The sequence below is a fragment of the Pseudophryne corroboree genome, chromosome 11, assembly GCF_028390025.1.
Source record: "Pseudophryne corroboree isolate aPseCor3 chromosome 11, aPseCor3.hap2, whole genome shotgun sequence".
Lineage (NCBI taxonomy): Eukaryota > Metazoa > Chordata > Amphibia > Anura > Myobatrachidae > Pseudophryne > Pseudophryne corroboree.
The window spans coordinates 257745761-257772277 of NC_086454.1; the positions used below are offsets into that span (position 1 = coordinate 257745761).

General features: G+C 48.0%; 1 protein-coding gene across 2 annotated transcripts in view; it reads left to right on the top strand.

The window, feature by feature from the left end:
• HEATR3 (HEAT repeat containing 3) overlaps window positions 1–26517 on the top strand; it is a 211355-nt gene that overhangs the window by 114225 nt on the left and 70613 nt on the right. Inside the window, exons 7-9 of one of the 2 annotated variants that reach the window (XM_063945350.1) lie at window positions 3633–3913; window positions 19869–19889; window positions 20122–20212. In XM_063945350.1, coding sequence (XP_063801420.1) covers window positions 3633–3913; window positions 19869–19889; window positions 20122–20212 — 393 coding nt within the window. The remainder of the gene's footprint in view (window positions 1–3632; window positions 3914–19868; window positions 19890–20121; window positions 20213–26517) is intronic. The other variant, XM_063945351.1, reaches the window with a different exon arrangement.

Here is a 26517-nt window from a genome sequence, read left to right on the forward strand (position 1 = left end):
CACAGCAATGGCGGTCTTCCTTTTACATGGGATGCATTGTTTGGGGAAGAACTGAACAAGTGGATCTCTCAAGCAACGACGGGTAAGTCTACCTATTTGCCATCTGCTGCGCCTCCGGCTATACGTCCCTATCCTGCCCCTCTCTACAGTCGTTTCGCATGGCCAGATTTAGAAGCAGAGCCAGAGGTGCCTCCAATGCAGCTAGAGGAAATAGAGGTAAGTCCCTTAAACCAGCGGCTGACGGTTCTCTGGACCATGCCTCCGGACCCTCCTCCACTAAGCCCTCCGCGTGACGTTTGGCCCCAGCTGCAGGGGAATTTCAGGTGGGTGCTCTACTTCAACACTTCGCCCATGTGTGGGCGAAATCCTGCCGGGACCCGTGGGTGAGGGACCTCATATCCCAGGGTTACCGGTTGGAATTTCAAGCACCCCCTCCTCTCAGATTCTTCAAGTCAAGCTTGTTAGCTTCACCTGTAGCAAGAGTTACCTTGCAGGACGTCATTCAAAAACTACTACAGACAAAGGTTATTGTTCCAGTACCTCCTCTGTTAAACAACAGGGGATTTTATTCAAGTCTCTTCGTGGTACCGAAACCGGATGGTTTGGTGCGGCCGATCTTGAACCTCAAATCTCTGAACCCGTATCTTCGGGTGTTCAAGTTCAAGATGGAATCTCTAAGGTCTGTGGTCCCTGGTCTTGAAGAAGGGGATCAAGGATGCCTATCTACACATCCCGATACGGCCCCCTCATCAGGCTTCTCTCAGATTCGCTGTTATTGACCACCATTTCCAGTTTCAGGCCTTACCCTTTGGTTTCTCCACAGCCCCATGGGTATTCACAAAAGTCATGGCAGAGATGATGATGCAACTCTGCATGATGGGAGTCAACCTAGTTCCCTACTGGGATGATCTCCTGATAAAGGCGGTGTCCAGGGAGAGTCTGCTTAACAACATCAACTTGGCTACTCTCCTTCTTACTGAACATGGTTGGATCCTAAATTTCCAGAAATCTCACCTGGAACGGTCACAAAGGATTCAGTTCCTGGAAATGATACTGGTCACGGGGCTCAGAAGGTGTTCCTCCCCATGGACAAGGCATTGACAATCCAGGCTATGGACCGCTCGGGGCTCAGACCCGCAGCGTCTCTGTTCACCTTTTGTATCCGCCTACTGGGAAAGATGGTGGCCTCCTACGAGGCAATCCAGTATGGCTGGATCTGCTAGACAAGTGGTCAGGGTCTCACCTGCACCAGAGTATAGCTCTGTCGCCAAGAGCACGGATCTCCCTGTTATGGTGGCTACAAGTCTCTCACCTTGTGGAGGGCCGGAGTTTCGGTACCCAGTCTTGGACTCGGCCTCCGGGGCTGGGGGACATTGACCCAAGGGTCTCAGTTCCTGGGAAAGTGGTTGAGTCAGGAATCTTTGCTCCTAATAAATGTTCTGAAATTCAGGGCAATTTACAATGCTCTTCTGCAGGCCTCCTATCTTCTACAAAATCAGGCCATACAAGTACAGTCGGACAACGCCACGGCGGTGGACAACTGAGAAGCGGACTTCCTCAGCAGGCACGACCTCCATCCGGGAGAATGGGGCCTTCACCCTCAGGTGTTTCAGCAACTGGTCTCAACAAGAAGCTGTGTCATTACTGTTTCAGGATGAGGGATCCTCAGGCTGCAGCGGTGGATGCTCTGACATCACCGTCGACTTACCAGTTCATATACTGGTTTCCTCCAATCCCGCTCATCCCCAGAGTTCTAAAAAGACTCAAAAGGGAAAATGTTCAGGCAATTCTAATTGCCCCGGATTGTCTTCGACGGGCCTGGTATGCGGACCTCCTGACCATATTTCTAGAGGAACCCTAGCCTCTACCGCTTCTCAAGGATCTTCTTCAACAAGGCCTATTTATCTATCCAGACTTTATTGCGGCTTCGTTTGACAGCTTGGAGGTTGAAAGGGAGATTCTAGCCAGGAAAAGGCTTCCCTCCAGGGTTTTCACGACTATGGTCCAAGCCAGGAAGGTGGTCACATCTAAACATTACCACCGAATCTAGAAGAAATATGTTTCGTTGTGTGAGGGTAGAAAATATTCTACTGTGGATTTTCAACTTGGCCATTTTCTGCTCTTCCTGCGAGCAGGCGTGGCTATGGGCCTAAGGTTGGACTCCCTTAAGGTTCAGTTTTCAGCCCTCTCCATATTCTTCCAGAAGCATTTGGCTGTAATTCCGGAAGTGCAGACATTCCTGAAGGCTGTCCTTCGCATTCAACCACCCTTTGTCCCTACCACGGCTCCGTGGGATCTCAATGTGGTCTTGACTTTTCTCCAATCGGACTAGTTTGAACCTTTACACAGGGTGGAATTGAAGTATCAGACTGTCATGTTGCTGGCTTTAGCCTCTGCAAGGCACGTGTCAGAATTGGGGGCCTTATCCTGTAAGAGCCCTTATTTGATTTTTCACGAAGATCGGGCGGAGCTCAGGACTCGCCCACAGGTTTTGCCGAAAGTGGTATCTGATTTTCACATTAATCAACCGATAGTGGTTCCGGTACTGTCTGACACAGCAGTTGCTCCAAAATCCTTGGACGTGGTTCGGGCTTTGAGGATTTACTTTAAGAGGACCGCTCGTCACAGAAAGTCTGACTCTGTTTTGTCCTTTATGACGCTACCAAAATTGGATGTCTTGCTTCTTAGCAGTCCATTGTTCAATGGCTCAGATTGACCATTCAACAGACCTACTCTTCTGCGGCATTGCCACTGCCGGGTTCTATTCAGGCCCACTCCACTAGTTCTTCCTGGGAGGCTGCCCGCGGCGTCTCGGCCTTACAGTAGTGCCGAGCGGCTACTTGGTCGGGTTCGAACACGTTCGTTAAGTTGTATAAGTTCGATACCTTGGCCGGTGAAGACCTTAAGTTTGGTCAGGTGGTTTTGCAGGGGTGTCAGCACTCTCCCACCCGTTCTGGAGCTTTGGTATTTCCCCATGGTACTAATCCATCCCAGTATCCCCAAGGACGTTACAGAAAATAGGAATTTACTAACTACCAGTAATTCCTTTTCTTGTAGTCCGTAGGGGATACTGTGCGCCCGCCTCAGTGCTTCGTGTTTCCTGCTTACCTGGTTGTAAGTTCTTGGTTTGGTCTGCTGTTGCTTTCCCTATTACTGTTTGAGCTAGCGTTGCTGTCCTTTTTGTTTGGTAAGCGTGGCTATCCTCTGTTCTGGTTAGCGTGGCTATCCTTTTCTATTGTTGTGTGTTGGTTCGTTACCTCACCGCTGCTGTTATGCTTTCCTTCTCTCAAAAGTATGTCCGTCTCCTCGGGCACAGTATTCCTAGACTGAGTCTGGTGGAGGGGCCTGGAGGGGAGGAGTGAGCACACACTGAACATTTCTTAAAGTGCCAGGCTCCAATGGACCCGATCTATACCGATGGTACTAATACATACTAGTATCCCCTACGGAGTTTGAGAAAAGGAATTACCGGTAGGTATTAAATTCCTATTATAATTTATATTGTGTATTAAAATGTAACTTCCAAAACTATCTGAAAGCTTTTGGCTTCCTGTGTGTGGGTGCTCTCACTGTATGATATTAGTTCTTGTGGCTGCTATCAGCTGATGACACTGTGGCACTCTATACAATAGGTACAGTTTGGAATTTGAAAGAGAGAATACCTGCTGGCAGCCAGGCTGAATCCCTAAATGCCATACTGAGGATACTTGCAGAAGTTCTAGATCTGGATTCTGGGAAATTTGTTATAGAGATGAAAGAAGCCGAATCTCTTCGACTTAGAGCAGCTGCCGCCGAGGCTGAAGCAGAAGAGGCGGCAGCAATCTTGGAAGAAGCTACTCTGAATGAAGAGGACAGCGTGATGGATGGCACAGTTGAAGAGCAACGTAGTAAAGGTTTCTATGACTTGAACCCGGTAAGTCTAGTATAATTACTATTTAAAACATTAAGTTTATGACATTTTGGCAGGCTGTGATAAGAATTCTATTTTTCATATTTCAAATCCCAGATATGAGCTAAGTAACGACTGAGGCCCATCTTCTATTTGTTAATTCATTTCTCTAACGTCCTACGGGATACTGGGATGGATTAGTACCATGGGGTTTAAGATCGGGTCCATTGGAGCCTGGCACTTCAAGAAAGTTCACTGTGTGCTGGCTCCTCCCCTCTATGTCCCTCCACCAGACTCAGTTTAGAAAAATGTGCCCAAGGAGCCGGTTGCATTCTCTGGAGCTCCAGAGTGTTTTCTTCAGAAATTTTTATTCTTTTCTGGCAGCACTGGCTGGCACCAGTCTGCCTGCGTCGTAGGGCTTAGTGGGGGAAGGACCGAACCAACCTCCTATAGGATTAATGGTTCGTATCCCCGCTGACAGGACATTAGCTCCTGAGGTGCTGTTTCACATGCCCTCAGAGTGTGCGCACACGCTGTCAGCATGCCGCCACCCCTAACAGATGCCAATGACGCGGTGTGGCGAGTACAGACACTTCGGGGACAATGGCAGCATGATGGCAAGGTGGGCACCTGGCTTCAGTGCCCACTGAGAGACCCACACTGTTGCTGAGGTAAAAGGGGTCTTAACCCCATTTTACAATGAAAAATCACATATGAAGCCAGTATAATCTTCTGAGGGACTGCGCGCCATTGCGGAGGCGGGGATTCCTGGAGAGCGGGACCAGCAGCTCAAAGGTGCCATTTCCTGCTTCTGCTGACCTCCAGGCTGCATGCAAGCGCTGCTCTTCCACAGACCCTGCTAAATGACCATTTGCACTGGTACTAGGGGGATTTATAGAAAGGGGGGAGCATATAACCGCAATCTGCCTTACTAAGGCTCTGATTTATACCCAGCAGAGCACTGCTTTGACTGTGGTATTGTGTGCGGGTCTCATTCCTCTGTGTCACTCCTTTCAGACTATCTGGGGTTTTCTGTGTGATTTCACTGTGTTATTTCACTAAACTTTTTTTTTCACTAATTCTGGGTATATTTATGCTGAATTAGAATGTCTGGCAAAAAGGCTGTGTGTCCCTCATGCAACACAAAGTTGTCAAAGTTGAAAAATATTACAGAACACACATCACGTACAAACTGCACACACATACCCACTGCGCGTGCACTTGTTCTGCAGTGCGTGCACATGTACGCACTTTGCGTATGGTCGCTCCCGCAGTCCTGCGCATCGGCGCGTGGTATGGGTATTTACGGCAGAGTTTGTGTACGCATGGAGGGCCATCAGAACACATTACATATTTAATCCAAATAGTGCACAATGTACACATAGTCTCCTTGCACCACATCAGAAAGTTATAGCTGTTTAAATGGTTGCAGAACAAAGGGATTCAACTTTACAGGATAAGAGGGGACAGACTAAGGTTATAAGGTGGTATTTGGTATCCAGCTGTAGGGTATTTTAAGGGAAACATTCCGGTGTTGGTCTGCGGAAGATCGCATGTTCCTGGGGATAGTTATGTGCAGAAGCAGAATATAGATATAAACTGTATTTACTGTATATTATGTATGCGGCGGGAATCCAGAGGAGACCACCCACAAGAGCAGTTGAGAAAGACATCGCCTACCTTTTCAAATCAACCTATGACCTCTCCTGTACTGTAAAAGTGCATCCCTGTGTACAATGGACAAAGGGATTACAGCATGCATGTCCAAACTGTGGCCCTCCAGCTGTTGTGAAACTACATATCCCAGCATGCCCTGACACAGTTTTGCTGTCAGAGAATGCTAAAGCTGTGTCAGGGCATGCTGGGATGTGTAGTTTCTCAACAGCTGGAGGGCCGCAGTTTGGACATGCCTGGATTACAGTATCCATTGTATTGCTTTTGGAAGACTTGTATAAATAAAGCCTGCTGCAGGCCGGCCAGACACAAGACTCACAACGTTATCTATTTGATTACGGAGGACTGGACCAGGAAGCGCACGCGAATATTCTCACGTATGTACATTAACTGTAGCCATTGTTCTGTTATATATATTGTCTTGTATTGTAGCGTATAATTTGTATTGTAAACCCCCTTTCAGAAATAATCCACTGTGGTGTCGGAACCCAGCGGTAAACTCACAATTGTTGTCGTGTGCTCATTGCCCTGCTAAGGTTTAAAGTGTACTATTATTGCATAGCATTGCTGTAGAAGGTTTAAAGTTTATCTCTGGGTGTGTATGTGCTGCGAGTACTTTGTACCGTCAGCGCGGCGTGTGTATGCAAAGTCCGTACACTACGGAACCCTTTTACGCTAATAGCGTAAAAGGTGCGTAGTGTGAATTAAGTATAGCAGCCACAGCGGCTAAAGGTTTAAAGTGTATTGACGGTGTGTTTAAGGTATAGCTTTTATTCCTGTAAAGATAATCGACATTATCAAAGTTTACCCCTTCACCGGGGGAATCTCTGCTGTGTACTCCGTGTTCTCTACCTTCTCAGGGTAGTAGTGTTCAGGAGCTAGAGTGGTTAGAATCATTCAAAGGAATGATTACTAATATTAATACAGAGTTGGCTACTGCCAGACAAGAAAGGCAGACCCTTAAGAAATCCATGGATGATTTTTTAGTCAGGGCTGCTGACCACAGGCAGGCTCCTCAGCCCCCCTTGATGGTCTCTCATAAATGCACACTCCCACATGTACTCCAATCTGACTTTGATAATGACATGCCAGATCTGGATGAAGGTGAGGTGGACATGGAGGGGGACAATACTCTGTCTCAAGGTGTGATTGGCCCTAATTTATTCTGTTAAGGAAGTCCTCAACATACCAGATAAGGAGAGGAATAATTGTTTTTTAACGTAAAACCAAAATCTTCTGCCACCTTCCCTGTCTTCAAGGAATTGAACTCACTCTTTAAAGAGGCGTGGGTCAATCCTGACAAAATATTTCAAACCGCCTAAACGGTTGCTTAATTCTTTCCCCTTCCCACTTGAGGATAGGAAGGTATGGGAGAACCCCCGTGTGTGGATACCTCAGTGTCCAGGCTGTCTCGTAAGATTGTGTTGCCTGTACCTGGTGCTATCTCTCTCAAGGACCCAGTTGACCGTAAGATTGAGACTACACTCAAATCGATTTATACCGCAGTGGGCGTAGCGCAGAGGCCCACCTTTGCTTGTGGTTGAATCACAAGGGCCATGGTCAAATGGTCTGATAATATAATAGAGGGGTTTGACACTCTACCTCAGGATGAGATCCTGACTCTACTGCATCATATCCAGGATGCTGCAAATTTCAAAAGCAAGGCGATCAAAGAAATAGGCCTCATTAATGCCCGTGCCACAGCGATGGCGGTCTCAGCTTGTAGAGCTCTGTGGCTGCGACAATGGTCAGCGGATGCTGATTCCAAGAAAGGAGTAGAAAATCTTCCTTTTAAAGTGGATGCCCTGTTTGGGGAAGAACTGAACAAGTGGATCTCTCAAGCAACGGCGGGTAAGTCTACCCATTTGCCGTCTGCTGCGCCTCCGGCTAGACGTCCCTATCCTGGGCCCTCTCTGCACTCCTTTCGCGTGGCCAGATTTAGAGGCAGAGCCCTCCAATGCAGCTAAAGGAAACAGAGGTAAGTCCCTGTAAACCAGCTGCTGCTGGATCTCGGGACTAGGCCTCCGGATCCTCGTCCGCTAAGCCCTCCGCGTGACGGTTGGCCCCAGCTGCAGGGGGATTTTCAGGTGGGTGCTCAACTTCAACACTTCACCCATGTGTGGGCGAAATACTGCTGGGACCCTTGGGTGAGGGACCTCATATCCCAGGTTTACCGGTTGGAATTTCAAGCACTCCCTCCTCTCAAATTCTTCAGGTCAAGCTTGCCAGCTTCACCAATAGCAAAGGTTACCTTGCAGGACGCCATTCAAAAACTACTACGAACAAAGGTTAATTCTCCGGTGCCTCCTCTGTTGCAGAAAGGGGGATTTTATTCAAGTCTCTCCGGGGTACCGAAACTGGACGGATCGGTAAGACCGATCTTGAACCTCAAATCTCTGAACCCTTATCTTCGGGTGTTCAAGGTGGAGTCCCTAAGGGCAGTGGTCTCTGGCCTGGAATAAGGGGAATTCCTGGTATCCCTGGATATCAAGGATGCATATCTGCACTTCCCAATGTGGCCGCCTCATCAGGCTTATCTCCGGTTCGCTATACTGGACCACCACTTCCAGTTCTAGGCCTTACCCTTTGGTCTCACCACAGCTCCAAGGGTGTTCACAAAGGTCATGGCAGAGAGGATTCTGCAACTCCGCATGATGGGAGTCAGCATAGTGCCCTACTTTGACGATCTCCTGATAAAGGCGGTGTCCAGGGAGAGTCTGCTTAACAGCATCAACTTGGCTATTCGCCTTTTTACGGAACATGGGTGGATCCTAAATTTCCAGAAATCTCACCTGGAACCGTCACAGAGAATTCAGTTCCTTGGAATTATACTGGACACGGTGTCTCAAAAGGTATTCCTCCCCATGGACAAGGCTTTGATGATTCAAGCTATGGTCCACTCGGTGCTCAAACCCCGCAAGATTTCAATTCCTCTTTGCATTCGCCTACTGGGCAGGATGGTGGCCTCCTACGAGGCTATCCAGTACGGCAGATTCTATGCCCGTCCGTTCCAGCTGGACAAGTGGTCAGGGTCTTACCTGCACATGCACCGGTGTATTGCTCTGTCGCCAAAAGCGAGGATCTCCCTGTTATGGTGGCTACAAGTCTTTTACCTCGAGGAGGGTCGGAGTTTCAGTACCCAATCGGGGACTCTAATGACGACAGATGCCAGCCTCCGAGGTTGGGGGCAGTGACCCAAGGGGCTCAGTTCCAGGGAAAGTGGTCAAGTCAGGAATCCTCACTCCCGATAAACGTTCTGGAACTCAGGGCAATTTACAATGCTCTTCTGCAAGCCTCCTATCCTCTCCGACATCAGGCCATTCAGGTACAGTCGAACAACGCCACGCCGGTGGCGTACATAAACTGATAGGGAGGAACAAAAAGCAGGGCCGCCATGCAAAAGGTGTCAAGGATACTCCTCTGGACCGAAGCCAACGCAAGGGCCATCTCAGCCATATTCATTCCGGGTGTGGACAACTGGGAGCGGACTTCCTCAGCAGGCACGACCTCCATTCGTGGGAATGGGGCTTCACCCTCAGGTGTTTCAACAGCTAGTTCATCAGTGGGACTGTCCACAGATAGACCTGATGGCTTCTCGTCTCAACAAGAAGCTACGTCGTTACTGTTCCAGAACGAGGGATCCACAGGCTGCAGCAGTGGATACTTTGACGGCACCGTGCATTTACCAGTTCGTGTACCTGTTTCCTCTAATTCCCCTCATTCCCAGAGTTCTAAAAAGACACAAAAGGGAAAATGTTCAGGCAATTCTGATTGCCCCAGATTGGCCTCCCCGTGTCTGGTATGCAGACCTCCTGACCATGGGCCTCATTCCGAGTTGATCGCTCACTAGCTACTTTTAGCAGCCGTGCAAACGCATAGTCGCCGCCCACGGGGGAGTGTATTTTCGCTTTGCAAGTGTGCGAACGCGTGTGCAGCCGAGCGGGACGAAAACGTTTTTTGCAGTTTCTGAGTAGCTCTGGACTTACTCAGCCCTTGCGATCACTTCAGTCTTTTTGGTCTCGGAATTGACGTCAGACACCTGCCCTGCAAACGCTTGGACGCGCCTGCATTTTTCCAAACACTCCCTGAAAACGGCCAGTTGCCACCCACAAACGCCCTCTTCCTCTCAGTCTCCTTGCGATCGGCTGTGCGAATGGATTCTTCATTAAATCCATCGCCCAGCAACGATCCGCTTTGTACCCGTACGACGCGCCAGCGCATTGCGGTGCATACGCATGCGCAGTAGTAACCTGTTCGCTGCGCTGCGAAAAACGGCAGCGAGCGATCAACTCTGAATGACCCCCAATGTCTCTAGAAGAGCCCAGGGCCCTACCACTCCTTAAGGATCTAATTCAACAAAGCCCGTTCGTCTATCCAGACTTACTGTGGCTATGTTTGATGGCCTGGAGGTTGAGGTGGAGATTCTAGCCAGGAAGGGGCTTCACTCCGTGGTTATCGCGACTGTGGTCCAAGCTAGGAAGGTTGTCATGTGTAGGCATTACCACCGGAATGGAAGAAATATGTTTCGTGGTGTGAGGGTAGAAAATATTCTACTGTGGATTTTCAACTTGGCCGTTTTCTGGTCTTCATGCAAGCAGGCGTGGATATTGGCCTACGGTTGGGCTCCCTCAAGGTTCAGATTTCGTCCCTCTCCATATTCTTCCAGAAGCAGCTGGCTGTAATTCCAGAAGTTCAGACATTCCTGAAGGGTGTACTTAGCATGCAACCACCTTTTGTTCCTCCCATGGCTCCGTGGGCTCTTAACGTGGTCCTAATCTTTCTCCAGTCGGACTGGTTTGAACCTTTACACAGGGTGGAATTGAAATATCTTACTTGGAAGACTGTCATGTTGCTGGCTTTGGCCTCAGCAAGACGCGTGTCAGAATTGGGGGCCTTATCCTATAAGACCCCTTATTTGGTATTTCATGAGGATAGGGCGGAGCTCAGGACTAGCCCACAGTTTTTGCCGAAGATTGTTTTGGCATTTCACATAACTCAACTGATAATGGTTCCGGTACTGTCTAACACATCGGTTGCTCCAAAGTCCTTGGACGTTGTTTAGACTTTGAGGATTTACGCCAAGAGGATAGCTCGTCACAGGAAGTCTGACTCGCTTTTGGTTCTTTATGACGCTATAAAAATTGGATGTCATGCTTCTAAGCAGTACATCGCTCGATGGCTCAGGTTGACCATTCAACAGGCCTACCTTTCTGCGGCATTGCCACTGCCAAGCTTTTTTCAGGCCCACTCCACTAGGTCGGTGGGTTCTTCTTTTGCTGCTGCTCGTGGCGTCTCGGCCTTACAGTTGTGCCGAGCGGCTACTTGGTCGGGTTCGAACACGTTCGTTAAGTTGTATAAGTTCGATACCTTGGCCGGTGATGACTTTCCATTTGGTCAGGCAGTTTTGCAGGGGTCTCAGCACTCTCCCACCCATTCTGGGAGCTTTGGGACTTACCCATGGTACTAATCCATCCCAGTATCCCCTAGGACGTTAGAGAAAATAAGATTTTACTCACCGGTAAATCTATTTCTCGTAGTCCGTAGTGGATGCTGGGAACTCCGTAAGGACCATGGGGAATAGACGGGCTCCGCAGGAGACTGGGCACTCTAAAAGAAAGATTAGGTACTATCTGGTGTGCACTGGCTCCTCCCACTATGACCCTCCTCCAGACCTCAGTTAGGATACTTTGCCCGGAAGAGCTGACACAATAAGGAAGGATTTTGAATCCCGGGTAAGACTCATACCAGCCACACCAATCACACCGTATAACTCGTGATACTACACCCAGTTAACAGTATGAAATATAACTGAGCCTCTCAACAGATGGCTCAACAATAACCCTTAGTTAGGCAATAACTACATACAAGTATTACAGACAATCCGCACTTGGGATGGGCGCCCAGCATCCACTACGGACTACGAGAAATAGATTTACCGGTGAGTAAAATCTTATTTTCTCTGACGTCCTAGTGGATGCTGGGAACTCCGTAAGGACCATGGGGATTATACCAAAGCTCCCAAACGGGCGGGAGAGTGCGGATGACTCTGCAGCACCGAATGAGAGAACTCAAGGTCCTCCTCAGCCAGGGTATCAATTTTGTAGAATTTAGCAAACGTGTTTGCCCCTGACCAAGTTGCAGCTCGGCAAAATTGTAAAGCCGAGACCCCTCGGGCAGCCGCCCAAGATGAGCCCACTTTCCTCGTGGAATGGGCTTTTACTGATTTAGGATGCGTCAATCCAGCCGCAGAATGCTCCAGCTGAATTGTGCTACAAATTCAGCGAGCAATATTCTGCTTAGAAGCAGGAGCATCTATTTTGTTGGGTGCCTACAGGATAAAAAGCGAGTCAGTTTTCCTGACTCCAGCCGTCCTGGAAATATAAATTTTTAAGGCCCTGACTACGTCCAGTAACTTGGAATCTTCCAAGTCCCTAGTAGCCGCAGGCACTACAATAGGTTGGTTCAAGTGAAAAGCTGATACCACCTTAGGGAGAAACTGGGGACGAGTCCTCAATTCTGCCCTATCCATATGGAAAATCAGATAAGGGCTTTTACATGACAAAGCTGCCAATTCTGACACACGCCTGGCCGAAGCCAAGGCCAATAACATGACCACTTTCCACGTGAGATATTTCAAATCCACAGTTTTAAGTGGCTCAAACCAATGTGATTTTAAGAAACTCAACACCACGTTGAGATCCCAAGGTGCCACAGGAGGCACAAAAGGGGGCTGAATATGTAGCACTCCCTTTACAAATGTCTGAACTCCAGGCAGTGAAGCCAGTTCTTTCTGGAAGAAAATCGACAGAGCCGAAAATCTGGACCTTAATGGAACCCAATTTTAGGCCCATAGTCACCCCTGACTGTAGGAAGTGCAGAAAACGACCCAGCTGAAATTCCTCTGTTGGGGCCTTCCTGGCCTCACACCACGCAACATATTTTCACCAAATACGGTGATAATGGTTTGCGGTTACTTCTTTCCTGGCTTTTATCAGCGTAGGAATGACTTCTTCCGGAATGCCCTTTTCCTTTAGGATCCGGAATTCAACCGCCATGCCGTCAAACGCAGCCACGGTAAGTCTTGGAACAGACAGGGCCCCTGCTGTAGCAGATCCTGTCTGAGCGGTAGAGGCCATGGGTCCTCTGATATCATTTCTTGAAGTTCTGGGTACCAAGCTCTTCTTGGCCCATCCGGAACCACGAGTATCGTTCTTACTCCTCGTTTTCTTATTATTCTCAGTACCTTTGGTATGAGAGGCAGAGGAGGGAATACATAAACCGACTGGTACACCCACGGTGTCACTAGAGCGTCCACAGCTATTGCCTGAGGGTCCCTTGACCTGGCACAATATCTAGTTTTTTGTTTAGGCGGGACGCCATCATGTCCACCTGTGGCCTTTCCCAACGGTTTACCAACAGTTGGAAGACTTCTGGATGAAGTCCCCACTCTCCCGGGTGTAGGTCGTGTCTGCTGAGGAAGTCTGCTTCCCAGTTGTCCACTCCCGGAATGAACACTGCTGACAGTGCTAAGACGTGATTTTCCGCCCATCGGAGAATCCTTGTGGCTTCTGCCATCGCCATCCTGCTTCTTGTGCCGCCCTGTCGGTTTACATGGGCGACTGCCGTGATGTTGTCTGATTGGATCAGTACCGGCTGGTTTTGAAGCAGAGGCCTTGCCAGACTTAGGGCATTGTAAATGGCCCTCAGTTCCAGAATATTTATGTGTAGGGACGACTCCTGACTTGACCAAAGTCCTTGGAAATTTCTTCCCTGTGTGACTGCCCCCCAGCCTCGAGGGCTGGCATCCGTGGTTACCAGGACCCAGTCCTGTATACCGAATCTGCGGCCCATTTGAAGATGAGCACTCTGCAGCCACCACAGTAGAGATACCCTGGTCCTTGGAGACAGGGTTATCAGCCGATGCATCTGAAGATGCGATCCCGACCACTTGTCCAAGAGGTCCCACTGAAAGGTTCTTGCATGGAACCTGCCGAATGGAATTTTGCTTCGTAAGAAGCTACCATTTTTCCCAGGACTCGTGTGCAGTGATGCACCGATACCTGTTTTGGTTTCAGGAGGTCTCTGACTAGAGATGACAGCTCCTTGGCTTTCTCCTGCGGGAGAAACACTTTTTTCTGTTCTGTGTCCAGAACCATCCCCAGGAACAGTAGGCGTGTGGTAGGAACCAGCTGTGACTTTGGAATGTATAGAATCCATCCGTGCTGTTGTAGCACTTCCCGAGATAGTGCTACTCCGACCAACAACTGCTCCTTGGACCTCGCCTTTATAAGGAGATCGTCCAAGTACGGGATAATTAAAACTCCCTTTTTTCGAAGGAGTATCATCATTTCTGCCATTACCTTGGTAAAGACCCTCGGTGCCGTGGACAGTCCAAACGGCAGTGTTTGGAATTGGTAATGGCAATCCTGTACCACAAATCTGAGGTACTCCTGGTGAGGATGGTAAATGGGGACATGTAGGTAAGCATCCTTGATGTCCAGGGATACCATGTAATCCCCCTCCTCCAGGCTTGCAATAACCGCCCTGAGCGATTCCATCTTGAACTTTAATTTTTTTATGTATGTGTTCAAGGATTTCAAATTTAAAATGGGTCTCACCGAACCGTCCGGTTTCGGTACCACAAACAGTGTGGAATAGTAACCCCTTCCTTGTTGAAGTAGGGGCACCTTGACTATCACCTGCTGGGAATACAGCTTGTGAATTGCCTCTAGCACAGCCTCCCTGCCTGAGGGAGTTGTCGGCAAGGCAGATTTGAGGAAACGGCGGGGGGGAGACGCCTCGAATTCCAGCTTGTACCCCTGAGATACTACTTGAAGGATCCAGGGATCCACCTGTGAGCGAGCCCACTGATCGCTGAAATTTTTGAGGCGGCCCCCCACCGTACCTGGCTACGCCTGTGGAGCCCCCGCGTCATGTGGTGGACTCAGAGGAAGCGGGGGAAGAATTTTGATTCTGGGAACTGGCTGACTGGTGCAGCTTTTTCCCTCTTCCCTCGTCTCTGTGCAGAAAGGAAGCGCCTTTGACCCGCTTGCTTTTCTGAAGCCGAAAGGACTGTACCTGATAATACAGTGCTTTCTTAGGCTGTGAGGAATCCTGAGGTAAAATGTTTTTTTTTTTTTTTTTCTCCAGCTGTTGCTGTGGATACGAGGTCCCAGAGACCATCCCCAAACAATTCCTCACCCTTATAAGGCTCTATGTGCCTTTTAAAGTCAGCATCACCTGTCCAGTGTCGGGTCTCTAATACCCTCCTGACAGAATGGACATTGCATTAATTCTGGATGCCAGCCGGCAAAATATCCCTCTGTGCATCCCTCATATATAAGACGACGTCTTATGTTCGCAAAATAGTATCCCTGTTTGACAGGGTTACAGACCACGCTGCAGCAGCACTATCTGCAGATCTCAGTCTAGTACCTGAGTGTGTAAATACAGACTTCAGGATAGCCTCCTGCTTTTTATCAGCAGGTACCTTCAAAGTGGCCGTATCCTAAGACGGCAGTGCCACCTTTTTTGACAAACGTGTGAGCGCCTTATCCACCCTAGGGGATATCTCCCAGCGTAACTTATCCTCTGGCGGGAAAGGGTACGCCATCAGTAACTTTTTAGAAATTACCAGTTTCTTATCGGGGGAACCCACGCTTTTTCACACTTCATTCACTCATTTGATGGGGGAACAAAACACTGCCTGCTTTTTCTCCCCAAACATAAAACCCTTTTTTAGTGGTACTTGGGTTAATGTCAGAAATGTGTAACACATTTTTTATTGCCGGGATCATGTAACGGATGTTCCTAGTGGATTGTGTATATGTCTCAACCTCGTCGACACTGGAGTCAGACTCCGTGTCGACATCTGTGTCTGCCATCTGAGGGAGCGGGCGTTTTTGAGCCCCTGATGGCCTTTGAGACGTCTGGGCAGGCGCGGGCTGAGAAGCCGGCTGTCCCATAGCTGTTACGTCATCCAGCCTTTTATGTAAGGAGTTGACACTGTCGGTTTATACCTTCCACCTATCCATCCACTCTGGTGTTGGCCCCACAGCGGGCGACATCACATTTATCGGCATCTGCTCTGCCATCACATAAGCCTCCTCATCAAACGTGTCGACACAGCCGTACCGACACACCGCACACACACACAGGGAATGCTCTGACTGAGGACAGGACCCCACACAGCCCTTTGGGGAGACAGAGAGAGAGTATGCCAGCACACACCAGAGCGCTATATAATTTTGGGATACACTATATTGAGTGAATTTTTCCCAATAGCTGCTTGTATATACAATATTGCGCCTAAATTTAGTGCCCCCCCTCTCTTTTTAACCCTTTGAGCCTGAAAACTACAGGGGAGAGCCTGGGGAGCTGTCTTCCAGCTGCACTGTGAAGAGAAAATGGCTCCAGTGTGCTGAGGGAGAAGCCCCGCCCCTTTTTCAACTGACTTTCTCCCGCTTTTTCTGGAATACTGGCAGGGGTAATTTTACATCTATATAGCCTCTGGGACTATATATGATGTAGATTTGCCAGCCAAGGTGTCATATATTGCCCTCAGGGCGCCCCCCCCAGCGCCCTGCACCCTCAGTGACCGGAGTGTGAAGTGTGCATGAGGAGCAATGACGCTACCTTGGTGAAAACCGAAGTCTTCTGCCGCCGATTTTCCGGACCTCTTCTTGCTTCTGGCTCTGTAAGGGGGACGGCGGCGCGGCTCCGGGAACGAACACCAAGGCCGGTTCCATGCGGTCGATCCCTCTGGAGCTAATGGTGTCCAGTAGCCTAAGAAGCCCAAGCTAGCTGCAAGCAGGTAGGTTTGCTTCTTCTCCCCTTAGTCCCTCGATGCAGTGAGCCTGTTGCCAGCAGGTCTCACTGTAAAATAAAAAACCTGAAATAAACTTTCTTTCTAGGAGCTCAGGAGAGCCCCTAGTGTGCATCCAGCTCGGCCGGGCACAGAAATCTAACTGAGGTCTGGAGGAGGGTCATAGTGGGAGGAGCCAGTGCACACCAGATAGTACCTAATCTTTCTTTTAGAGTGCCCAGTCTCCTGCGGAGCCCGTCTATTCCCCATGGTCCTTACGGAGTTCCCAGCATCCACTAGGACGTCAGAGAAAATAGGTATTTAATAAATACTGGTAATTCCTTTTCTCGGAGTACGTAGGGGATGCTGTGCGCCCGCCTCAGTGCTTCGTGTTTCCTGCTTACCTGGTTGTAAGTTCTTGGTTGGGTCTGCTGTTGCCGTCCCTATTACTGTTTCAGTTAGCGTTGCTATCTTTTGGTTTGGGTTAGCGCATCTATCCTTTCTTGCTGTTGTGTGTTGGTTCGTTACCTCACAGCTGTTATATGTTTTCCTTCTCTCAAAGTATGTCCGTCTCCTTGGGCACAGTTTTCCTAGACTGAGTCCGGTGGAGGGGCATAGAGGGGAAGAGCCAGCACACAGTGAATATTTCTTAAAGTTATAGTAATACAGTTGTGTGTCCGCACAAAAAAGACTATTCATTTTAACTAGAGATATCAGTGTATTTTATGAAACCAATTTATAATATTCTATGTGCTGGGACTGCCAGTTATAATTAGTTGGTGGTGCACCAAGGTTACAGTAGAACACTACTGAGTAGTCAATAAGCTACAAACAAGGAAGAAAAAACCCTTTGTTGGCGCACTCGTTAAGAAAAAAGGAAAATTGTAAAATTGAAAACTTAACTTTTAATTGGAACCGTATATATAAAAAAATGATTTCCCAAAATTTTGAAGTGTACTTCCTCTTGACCACTATTCTATGCAAATTACGTACTTAAATCATAAAAGTATATATGATAAGCAGACAGTCAAAAGAAAAAAGGAGGGCAGGGGAAATACTATTATGATATAACAATAGCAGATCCACTGTTCAACTATACTTTCAATCTATTAATTTTCTTTTTTTCTATTCATGAACTCTCATCAACGATTCTGGCATGGGCCGGACTAGTTGCTGGAGGGTGACCCCCAGAGACTATCCGGTGTAGCGGGTATACGAGAACTTCCAATCCAGTCTAACGTAGACAGCAGATTCATAGATCTATCTGAATTCCTACTTTTTCTTTTATACGTCTATATTGGTCAGCTGAGAATCTTGAACACGAAATTATTTTCCAGTACTGTTCATAGATTAAGACCTGATTATATTCTAGAGGGCGCCACCGTTTTACTCCCAATCCTAGGGATATATTGACATCCTGCTGCATAATAGGCTGTTGTGCCTGAATTATATCATAATAGTATTTCTATTATTGACATTTCTTAAAGTGCCAGGCTCCAATGGACCCGATCTATACCCCTGGTACTAATCCATCCCAGTATTCCCTATGGACTACGAGAAAAGGAATTACCGGTAGGCATTTAATTCCTATTTTTACAGACCGAAAGCTTTCAGTGACTAACATGTATAGATGTCTCTTTCTTCTCAAAAACACTGATGGAAGTCATCAACTGATCTGAGTTCACTCTCTCTGCCATGTTAGATCTGATCCCCACATAGACAGATAATGCCAATAATCCCAACTCACCAGGTTTTGCATTCAGCTATGTTTTGTCAAATTAAACGGCTCTGGTTGGGTATACCAATATAATCTGTTCCAGGACTTCTCAATTCCAGACTTCAAGTACCACCAACAGATCATGTTTTGTGGATGTCTTTAATCATGTACAGGGTAATTCATCTGTTTTGCTGGGTCCGTAGCTATCCTACCTGCTTCCATAGACAGAAATCCTCAAATCATGACCTTTAGGGAAAACGTTAGGGTGGAGTTTGAGAACTACTGATCTATTCCATGCTGATGATTAGTGTTGAGAGGCAAGAGCCCTGATCAGATGTTGCTAGTGCTTTGTGCTTGTAGTGGAGTTAGCAAGCAAGTTATGACTAGCTTTGTCTACATTGGCTCTTGACGTTATTGACAGATTGTTAGAGTTTAAGGGGTCAATTCAGTTATCCACAACGTGTGGTGTCTGAGCAGAGCACATCACTGATAATTATGGCACAGCAACATCGCTCATTTGGGCTTGTAAAACAAAATGAGAGGCGATGTACATGCAATGTGCCGCCGTTACCCATGTTTCCCCACCGGTCCGACAGCATGCCACACTCTTTGTGTTTAATTGATTTACAATGTGTGTGTTCAATATGCCTGCTTAATTTCTTGTCCTTGCGTCGCTACCATGTTTTTGTACACTGTTTTCTACTTGTGTTGGTATAATAACAAACTCATGATCTAGTCCAGTGGTTCTCAAACTCGGTCCTCAGGACCCCACACGGTTCATGTTTTACATGTCACCCGGGTGGTGCACTGTGTATCACCAACTGTCACATTTTAAAAATGTACAGGTGACCTGCAAAACATGAACCGTGTGGGGTCCTGAGGATAGAGTTTGAGAACTTGTGATCTAGTCTCACCAAAAATAACAATTTCTCCTGGTATGGCTGTGCTGGAGGAGGCTGGGGACTAAAAGGCTTCATACTTGCTGGTGGCCCAGAAATCTGCCCTGGAAATGATTGTGAACTTTTAAGGGCAGCCCAACTTCTTTTCCCCTCTATACCCAGCCCCCTGCACAGGCCAGCTAGTTTTGGGGTGTAGTGAAGTTTCCTGCTGCATTACTGATCAGAACTGCGTCCAAGGATGCAGTATCGGATCTTCCCTGGCATCATTGGATGGCTTGTGGGACCCATTGAGACGCGCAAGCCACCTATCACAGGGTCCAGGAAATCTCTGTGCAACGCTCGAGATCCCTGGCCTCTTCACTCCCGCTAAACGGCGACATGCCTTCATTTTCACAAACTGAGCCCGTAGCCGCCCCCAAAGGGTGTCTGACTGTTAATCAGTTTGATGCTGTCCATGCGTTGGCGCACGCGCAGAAAGGGTTCTCCTGGAGTGTGTTGGGATTTAAGTTAGACCAGGTTCCCCACCCTCTTGTGTGACTGTTTGTGTACCTGGTTTCTCCTCCTCTACTCTCCCTCTCAGGCTTTGCTAAGTGAAAACTGCCTGGCCTGTGCAGCGGGCAGGGTATAGAGGAGAAGGAGGAGCTTGGAATACCCTGAAAAGTTAACCTTTTAGTGCTCAGCCTCCTCCAGCACAGCTATAATCATGGTCTTGTCCAAAGTCCCTCATGGCTTCGGATAAACAAGATTTAGCAAATAAGTACCAAAGTATTTGCTAGTCATTCCAATATGACTCATTTAAAAGTAGTTCATTTATATAAAATGAGAATATATGGAACACAGCTGTCAACTGACTTCTAATATGTAGTGTTTCTCATTGCTTTGTAGGTTTCTATACCTCATCACAAGGTATTGCTATTTGTAATTGACTAATGTAGTTTCCACAAAGGTTCTAGGTCTGGTGTTGGTGGATGTGGATGAATGTCACAGATGCTCATTTGCTTGTTTCAAATATCTCACTGCTACGGTTACTTGGAAAAAAAAATAGTTCTGCACTCAATTCATAACAAGGGAATAATATGAAGATAGTATGGCTAACATGGTTTATGTTTCTTATAATTTCTTTGTACTTTTGTTTAAGGTTTCAGAAGAGGAACTTGGCCAGGCTTCATACTTGCTGGTGGCCCAGAAATCTGCCCTGGAAATGATTGTGAACATGTGCTGTAGTGATGGTTTGTACATATTTACAAATACCTGCTATGAATGCGAATAAAAGCATCTATTTTGGGAACACACCAGAGTGGCCAGTAATTGTTCCGATACACACTGCAGTGTTGCTAACAACCCTAGCAATATATCGTATCACTTGTTCGCATACAATTTATTGTTGCTCTTGTACACACTAGTTCAACCATCGTTAGGATGCCCTTGAAATGTAAAATTTTAGTGGCAAGAAGGTGACGTCAAATCAGACTGACATATCGTGTGTTGTCCAGTTTGCCGTACACATGAGGTGATGTAACAAAAATACAATTGATTGGAAGGAACCGGCGCTAAATAGAAGAAATATCTCTACTTCCCTGTAAGCACTCCTTTCTTTGTTGTCCTCACGGGTGCATTTTCAATAATATGTAAAGAAAAAAAGAACAACAGAACACAGTGTAATCCTGTTACAATATTTCAAATTGATAACACCAACAGATATTCTTTTATGGGTTCGGAGAATTGCACCACCACCTTTCAAGAGAATATTGTTTGTGGGGATACCCCCTATACAGTGCACTCACAACTCAATGCTGTTTGAAAAGCTTCTTAACAGTGTCTTTTACTGGTTACCGTCACCATAGGATAAAACATACCGGGGTTGCCCCCTCTACATTCAACTCACTGTGGTCCACTTGTTCAAATTGCATATAATATCAATGAGGATGCCCTTCATACAATAAATTCGTAGCTTGATGCTGTCTAGGAAGCCTTTTAGCCGTGACCTTGACTAATTACCATCACCATAGGATAGGATGTACCGGGGTTTGCCCCCTCTACATTCAACTCACTGTGATCCACTTGTTCAGGTTGCATGAAATAAAACACTCCAAGCGTCCTCCTTATCAACTCCACCAGGGGTTTCCGTTTTATTAAAGATACGGCCACCAATGTTTATAAAAACATAAATTTATTACACATCAAATGGATTTATAAATTACTAGTCCAACAAACAGTTAAAAAAATACTTAAAAAGTGAACTTGCAATCCAGATAGGGGAGATTTTTTTCTGATGTTATAGGATCCAAAAAATAGAAAAATTATCTCACCACTCCTCAGGATGTGTTCACTGTAGAATAAAAGAAGTCCCACCAACACGTTTCAATCCTATATTAAACAAGTTTTATATTATCTGCAAAGTTATTAAGTTTCGTTGCACTTAAATATGATGAAGTTCAGCACTGTACTTTGTATACTACACTTTCTCTAACGTCCTAAGTGGATGCTGGGGACTCCGAAAGGACCATGGGGAATAGCGGCTCCGCAGGAGACTGGGCACAAAAGTAAAAGCTTTAGGACTACCTGGTGTGCACTGGCTCCTCCCCCTATGACCCTCCTCCAAGCCTCAGTTAGATTTTTGTGCCCGGCCGAGAAGGGTGCATTCTAGGACTCTCCTGAGTTTCTAAGAAAAAGTTTAGTTTTAGGTTTTTTATTTTCAGTGAATCCTGCTGGCAACAGGTTCACTGCACCGAGGGACTAAGGGGAGAAGAAGCGAACTCACCTGCGTGCAGAGTGGATTGGGCTTCTTAGGCTACTGGACATTAGCTCCAGAGGGACGATCACAGGCCCAGCCATGGATGGGTCCCAGAGCCGCGCCGCCGGCCCCCTTACAGAGCCAGAAGACTGAAGAGGTCCTTAAAATCGGCGGCAGAAGACGTCCTGTCTTCAATAAGGTAGCGCACAGCACCGCAGCTGTGCGCCATTGCTCTCAGCACACTTCACACTCCGGTCACTGAGGGTGCAGGGCGCTGGGGGGGGCGCCCTGAGATGCAATAAAAACACCTTAGATGGCAAAAAATACATCACATATAGCTCCTGGGCTATATGGATGCATTTAACCCCTGCCACTTTTTCCTTAAAAAAGCGGGAGAAAGGCCGCCGAGAAGGGGGCGGAGCCTATCTCCTCAGCACACTGGCGCCATTTTCCCTCACAGCTCCGTTGGAGGCAAGCTTCCTGACTCTCCCCTGCAGTCCTGCACTACAGAAACAGGGTAAAACAAGAGAGGGGGGGCACTAAATTGGCAGATAAATCTATACAGCAGCTATATAAGGGAAAAACACTTATATAAGGTTATCCCTTTATTTCTCTGACGTCCTAGTGGATGCTGGGAACTCCGTAAGGACCATGGGGAATAGCGGCTCCGCAGGAGACTGGGCACAAAAAGTAAAAGCTTTAGACTAGCTGGTGTGCACTGGCTCCTCCCCCTATGACCCTCCTCCAAGCCTCAGTTTGATTTTTGTGCCCGAACGAGAAGGGTGCAAGCTAGGTGGCTCTCCTGAGCTGCTTAGAAGTAAAAGTTTAAATAGGTTTTTTATTTTCAGTGAGTCCTGCTGGCAACAGGCTCACTGCATCGTGGGACTAAGGGGAGAAGAAGCGAACTCACCTGACTGCAGAGTGGATTGGGCTTCTTGGCTACTGGACATTAGCTCCAGAGGGACAATCACAGGTTCAGCCTGGATGGGTCCCGGAGCCGCGCCGCTGGCCCCCTTACAGAGCCAGAAGAGCGAAGAGGTCCGGAGAAAGCGGCGGCAGAAGACGTTCCTGTCTTCAAATAAGGTAGCGCACAGCACTGCAGCTGTGCACCATTGCTCTCAGCACACTTCACACTCCGGTCACTGAGGGTGCAGGGCGCTGGGGGGGAGCGCCCTGAGACGCAATAAAAACGATATAAAAACCTTATATGGCTAAAAAAAATGCATCACATATAGCTCCTGGGCTATATGGATGCATTTATCCCCTGCCAGTTTCCTGAAAAAAGCGGGAGAAAAGGCCGCCGTGAAGGGGGCGGAGCCTTTCTCCTCAGCACACAAGCGCCATTTTCTTTCACAGCTCCGCTGGAAGGACGGCTCCCTGACTCTCCCCTGCAGACTACACTACAGAAACAGGGTAAAACAAGAGAGGGGGGGCACTATTGGCAGCTAATATATAAATACAGCAGCTATAAAGGGAGTAACACTTATATAAGGTTATCCCTGTATATATATAGCGCTCTGGTGTGTGCTGGCAAACTCTCCCTCTGTCTCCCCAAAGGGCTAGTGTGGTCCTGTCCTCTATCAGAGCATTCCCTGTGTGTGTGCTGGGTGTCGGTACGATTGTGTCGACATGTATGAGGAGGAAAATGATGTGGAAGCAGAGCAATTGCCTGTGTTAGTGATGTCACCCCCTAGGGAGTCGACACCTGACTGGATGGTAGTAATTAAAGAATTACGTGACAATGTCAGCACTTTGCAAAAAACTGTTGACGACATGAGACAGCCGACAAATCAATTAGTGCCTGTTCAGGCGTCTCAGACACCGTCAGGGGCGCTAAAACGCCCGTTACCTCAGATGGTCGACACAGACCCTGACACGGATACTGAATCCAGTGTCGACGGTGACGAGACAAACGTAATGTCCAGTAGGGCCACACGTTACATGATCACGGCAATGAAGGAGGCATTGAACATTTCTGACACTACAAGTACCACAAAAAAGGGTATTATGTGGGGTGTGAAAAAACTACCAGTAGTTTTTCCTGAGTCAGATGAATTAAATGAGGTGTGTGATAAAGCGTGGGTTTCCCCCGATAAAAAACTGCTGATTTCTAATAAATTATTGGCACTATACCCTTTCCCGCCAGAGGTTAGGGCACGTTGGGAAACACCCCCTAGGGTAGATAAGGCGCTCACACGCTTATCAAAACAAGTGGCGTTACCGTCTCCTGATACGGCCGCTCTCAAGGAACCAGCTGATAGAAGGCTGGAAAATATCTTAAAAGGTATATACACACATACCGGTGTTATACTGCGACCAGCGATCGCCTCAGCCTGGATGTGCAGCGCTGGAGTGGCTTGGTCGGATTCCCTGACTGAAAATATTGATACCCTGGATAGGGACAGTATATTATTAACTATAGAGCATTTAAAGGATGCATTACTATATATGCGAGATGCACAGAGGGATATTTGCACCCTGGCATCTAGAGTAAGTGCGATGTCCATTTCTGCCAGAAGAACGTTATGGACGCGACAGTGGTCAGGTGATGCGGATTCCAAACGACATATGGAAGTATTGCCGTATAAAGGGGAGGAGTTATTTGGGGTCGGTCTATCGGACCTGGTGGCCACGGCAACGTCTGGAAAATCCACCTTTTTACCCCAGGTCACCTCTCAGCAGAAAAAGACACCGTCTTTTCAAACCCAGTCCTTTCGTCCCTATAAGGGCAAGAGGGAAAAAGGCCGCTCATTCCTGCCCCGGGGCAGAGGAAGGGGAAAAAGACTGCACCATGCAGCCTCTTCCCAGGAGCAGAAGCCCTCCCCCGCTTCTGCCAAGTCCTCAGCATGACGCTGGGGCTCTGCAAGCAGACTCGGGCACGGGGGGGGGGGGGCCGTCTCAAGAATTTCAGCGCGCAGTGGGCTCACTCGCAAGTGGACCCCTGGATCCTGCAGGTAGTATCACAGGTGTACAAATTGGAATTCGAGACGTCTCCCCCTCGCCGGTTCCTGAAGTCTGCTCTACCAACGTCTCCCTCCGACAGGGAGGCAGTATTGGAAGCTATTCACAAGCTGTATTCCCAGCAGGTGATAATCAAGGTACCCCTCCTACAACAGGGAAAGGGGTATTATTCCACGCTGTTTGTGGTACCGAAGCCGGACGGCTCGGTGAGACCAATTTTAAATCTAAAATCTTTGAACACTTACATAAAAAGGTTCAAATTCAAGATGGAGTCACTCAGAGCAGTGATAGCGAACCTGGAAGAAGGGGACTATATGGTATCTCTAGACATCAAGGATGCTTATCTCCATGTCCCAATCTACCCTTCTCACCAAGGGTACCTCAGGTTTGTGATACAAAACTGTCATTATCAGTTTCAGACGCTGCCGTTTGGATTGTCCACGGCACCACGGGTCTTTACCAAGGTAATGGCCGAAATGATGATTCTTCTTCGAAGAAAAGGCGTATTAATTATCCCTTACTTGGACGATCTCCTGATAAGGGCAAGGTCCAGGGAACAGTTAGAGGTCGGAGTAGCACTATCTCAGGTAGTGCTACGTCAGCACGGGTGGATTCTAAATATCCCAAAATCACAGCTGATTCCAACAACACGTCTACTGTTCCTAGGGATGATTCTGGACACAGTCCAGAAAAAGGTGTTTCTCCCGGAGGAGAAGGCCAGGGAGTTATCCGAGCTAGTCAGGAACCTCCTAAAACCAGGACAAGTGTCAGTGCATCAGTGCACGAGAGTCCTGGGAAAAATGGTGGCTTCTTACGAAGCGATTCCATTCGGAAGATTCCATGCAAGAACTTTTCAGTGGGATCTGCTGGACAAATGGTCCGGATCGCATCTTCAGATGCATCAGCGGATAACCCTATCTCCAAGGACAAGGGTATCTCTCCTGTGGTGGTTACAGAAGGCTCATCTTCTAGAGGGCCGCAGATTCGGCATTCAGGATTGGATGCTGGTAACCACAGATGCCAGCCTAAGAGGCTGGGGAGCAGTCACACAGGGAAGAAATTTCCAGGGCTTGTGGTCAAGCATGGAAACGTCTCTTCACATAAATATCCTAGAGCTAAGGGCCATTTACAATGCCCTAAGTCAAGCAAGGCCTCTGCTTCAGGGTCAACCGGTATTGATCCAGTCAGACAACATCACGGCTGTCGCCCACGTAAACAGACAGGGCGGCACAAGAAGCAGGAGGGCAATGGCAGAAGCTGCAAGGATTCTCCGCTGGGCGGAAAATCATGTGATAGCACTGTCAGCAGTGTTCATTCCGGGAGTGGACAACTGGGAAGCAGACTTCCTCAGCAGACACGACCTCCACCCGGGGGAGTGGGGACTTCATCCAGAAGTCTTCCAAGTGATTGTAAACCGTTGGGAAAAACCAAAGGTGGACATGATGGCGTCCCGTCTCAACAAGAAACTGGACAGATATTGCGCCAGGTCAAGGGACCCTCAGGCAATAGCGGTGGACGCTCTGGTAACTCCGTGGGTTTTCCAGTCGGTATATGTGTTCCCTCCTCTTCCTCTCATACCAAAAGTACTGAGAATCATAAGAAGGAGAGGAGTAAGAACGATACTCGTGGCTCCGGATTGGCCAAGAAGAACTTGGTACCCGGAGCTGCAAGAGATGCTCACGGAGGACCCGTGGCCTCTACCTCTAAGGAAGGACCTGCTCCAGCAGGGACCTTGTCTGTTCCAAGACTTACCGCGGCTGCGTTTGACGGCATGGCGGTTGAACGCCGGATCCTGAAGGAAAAAGGCATTCCAGATGAAGTCATCCCTACCCTGATCAA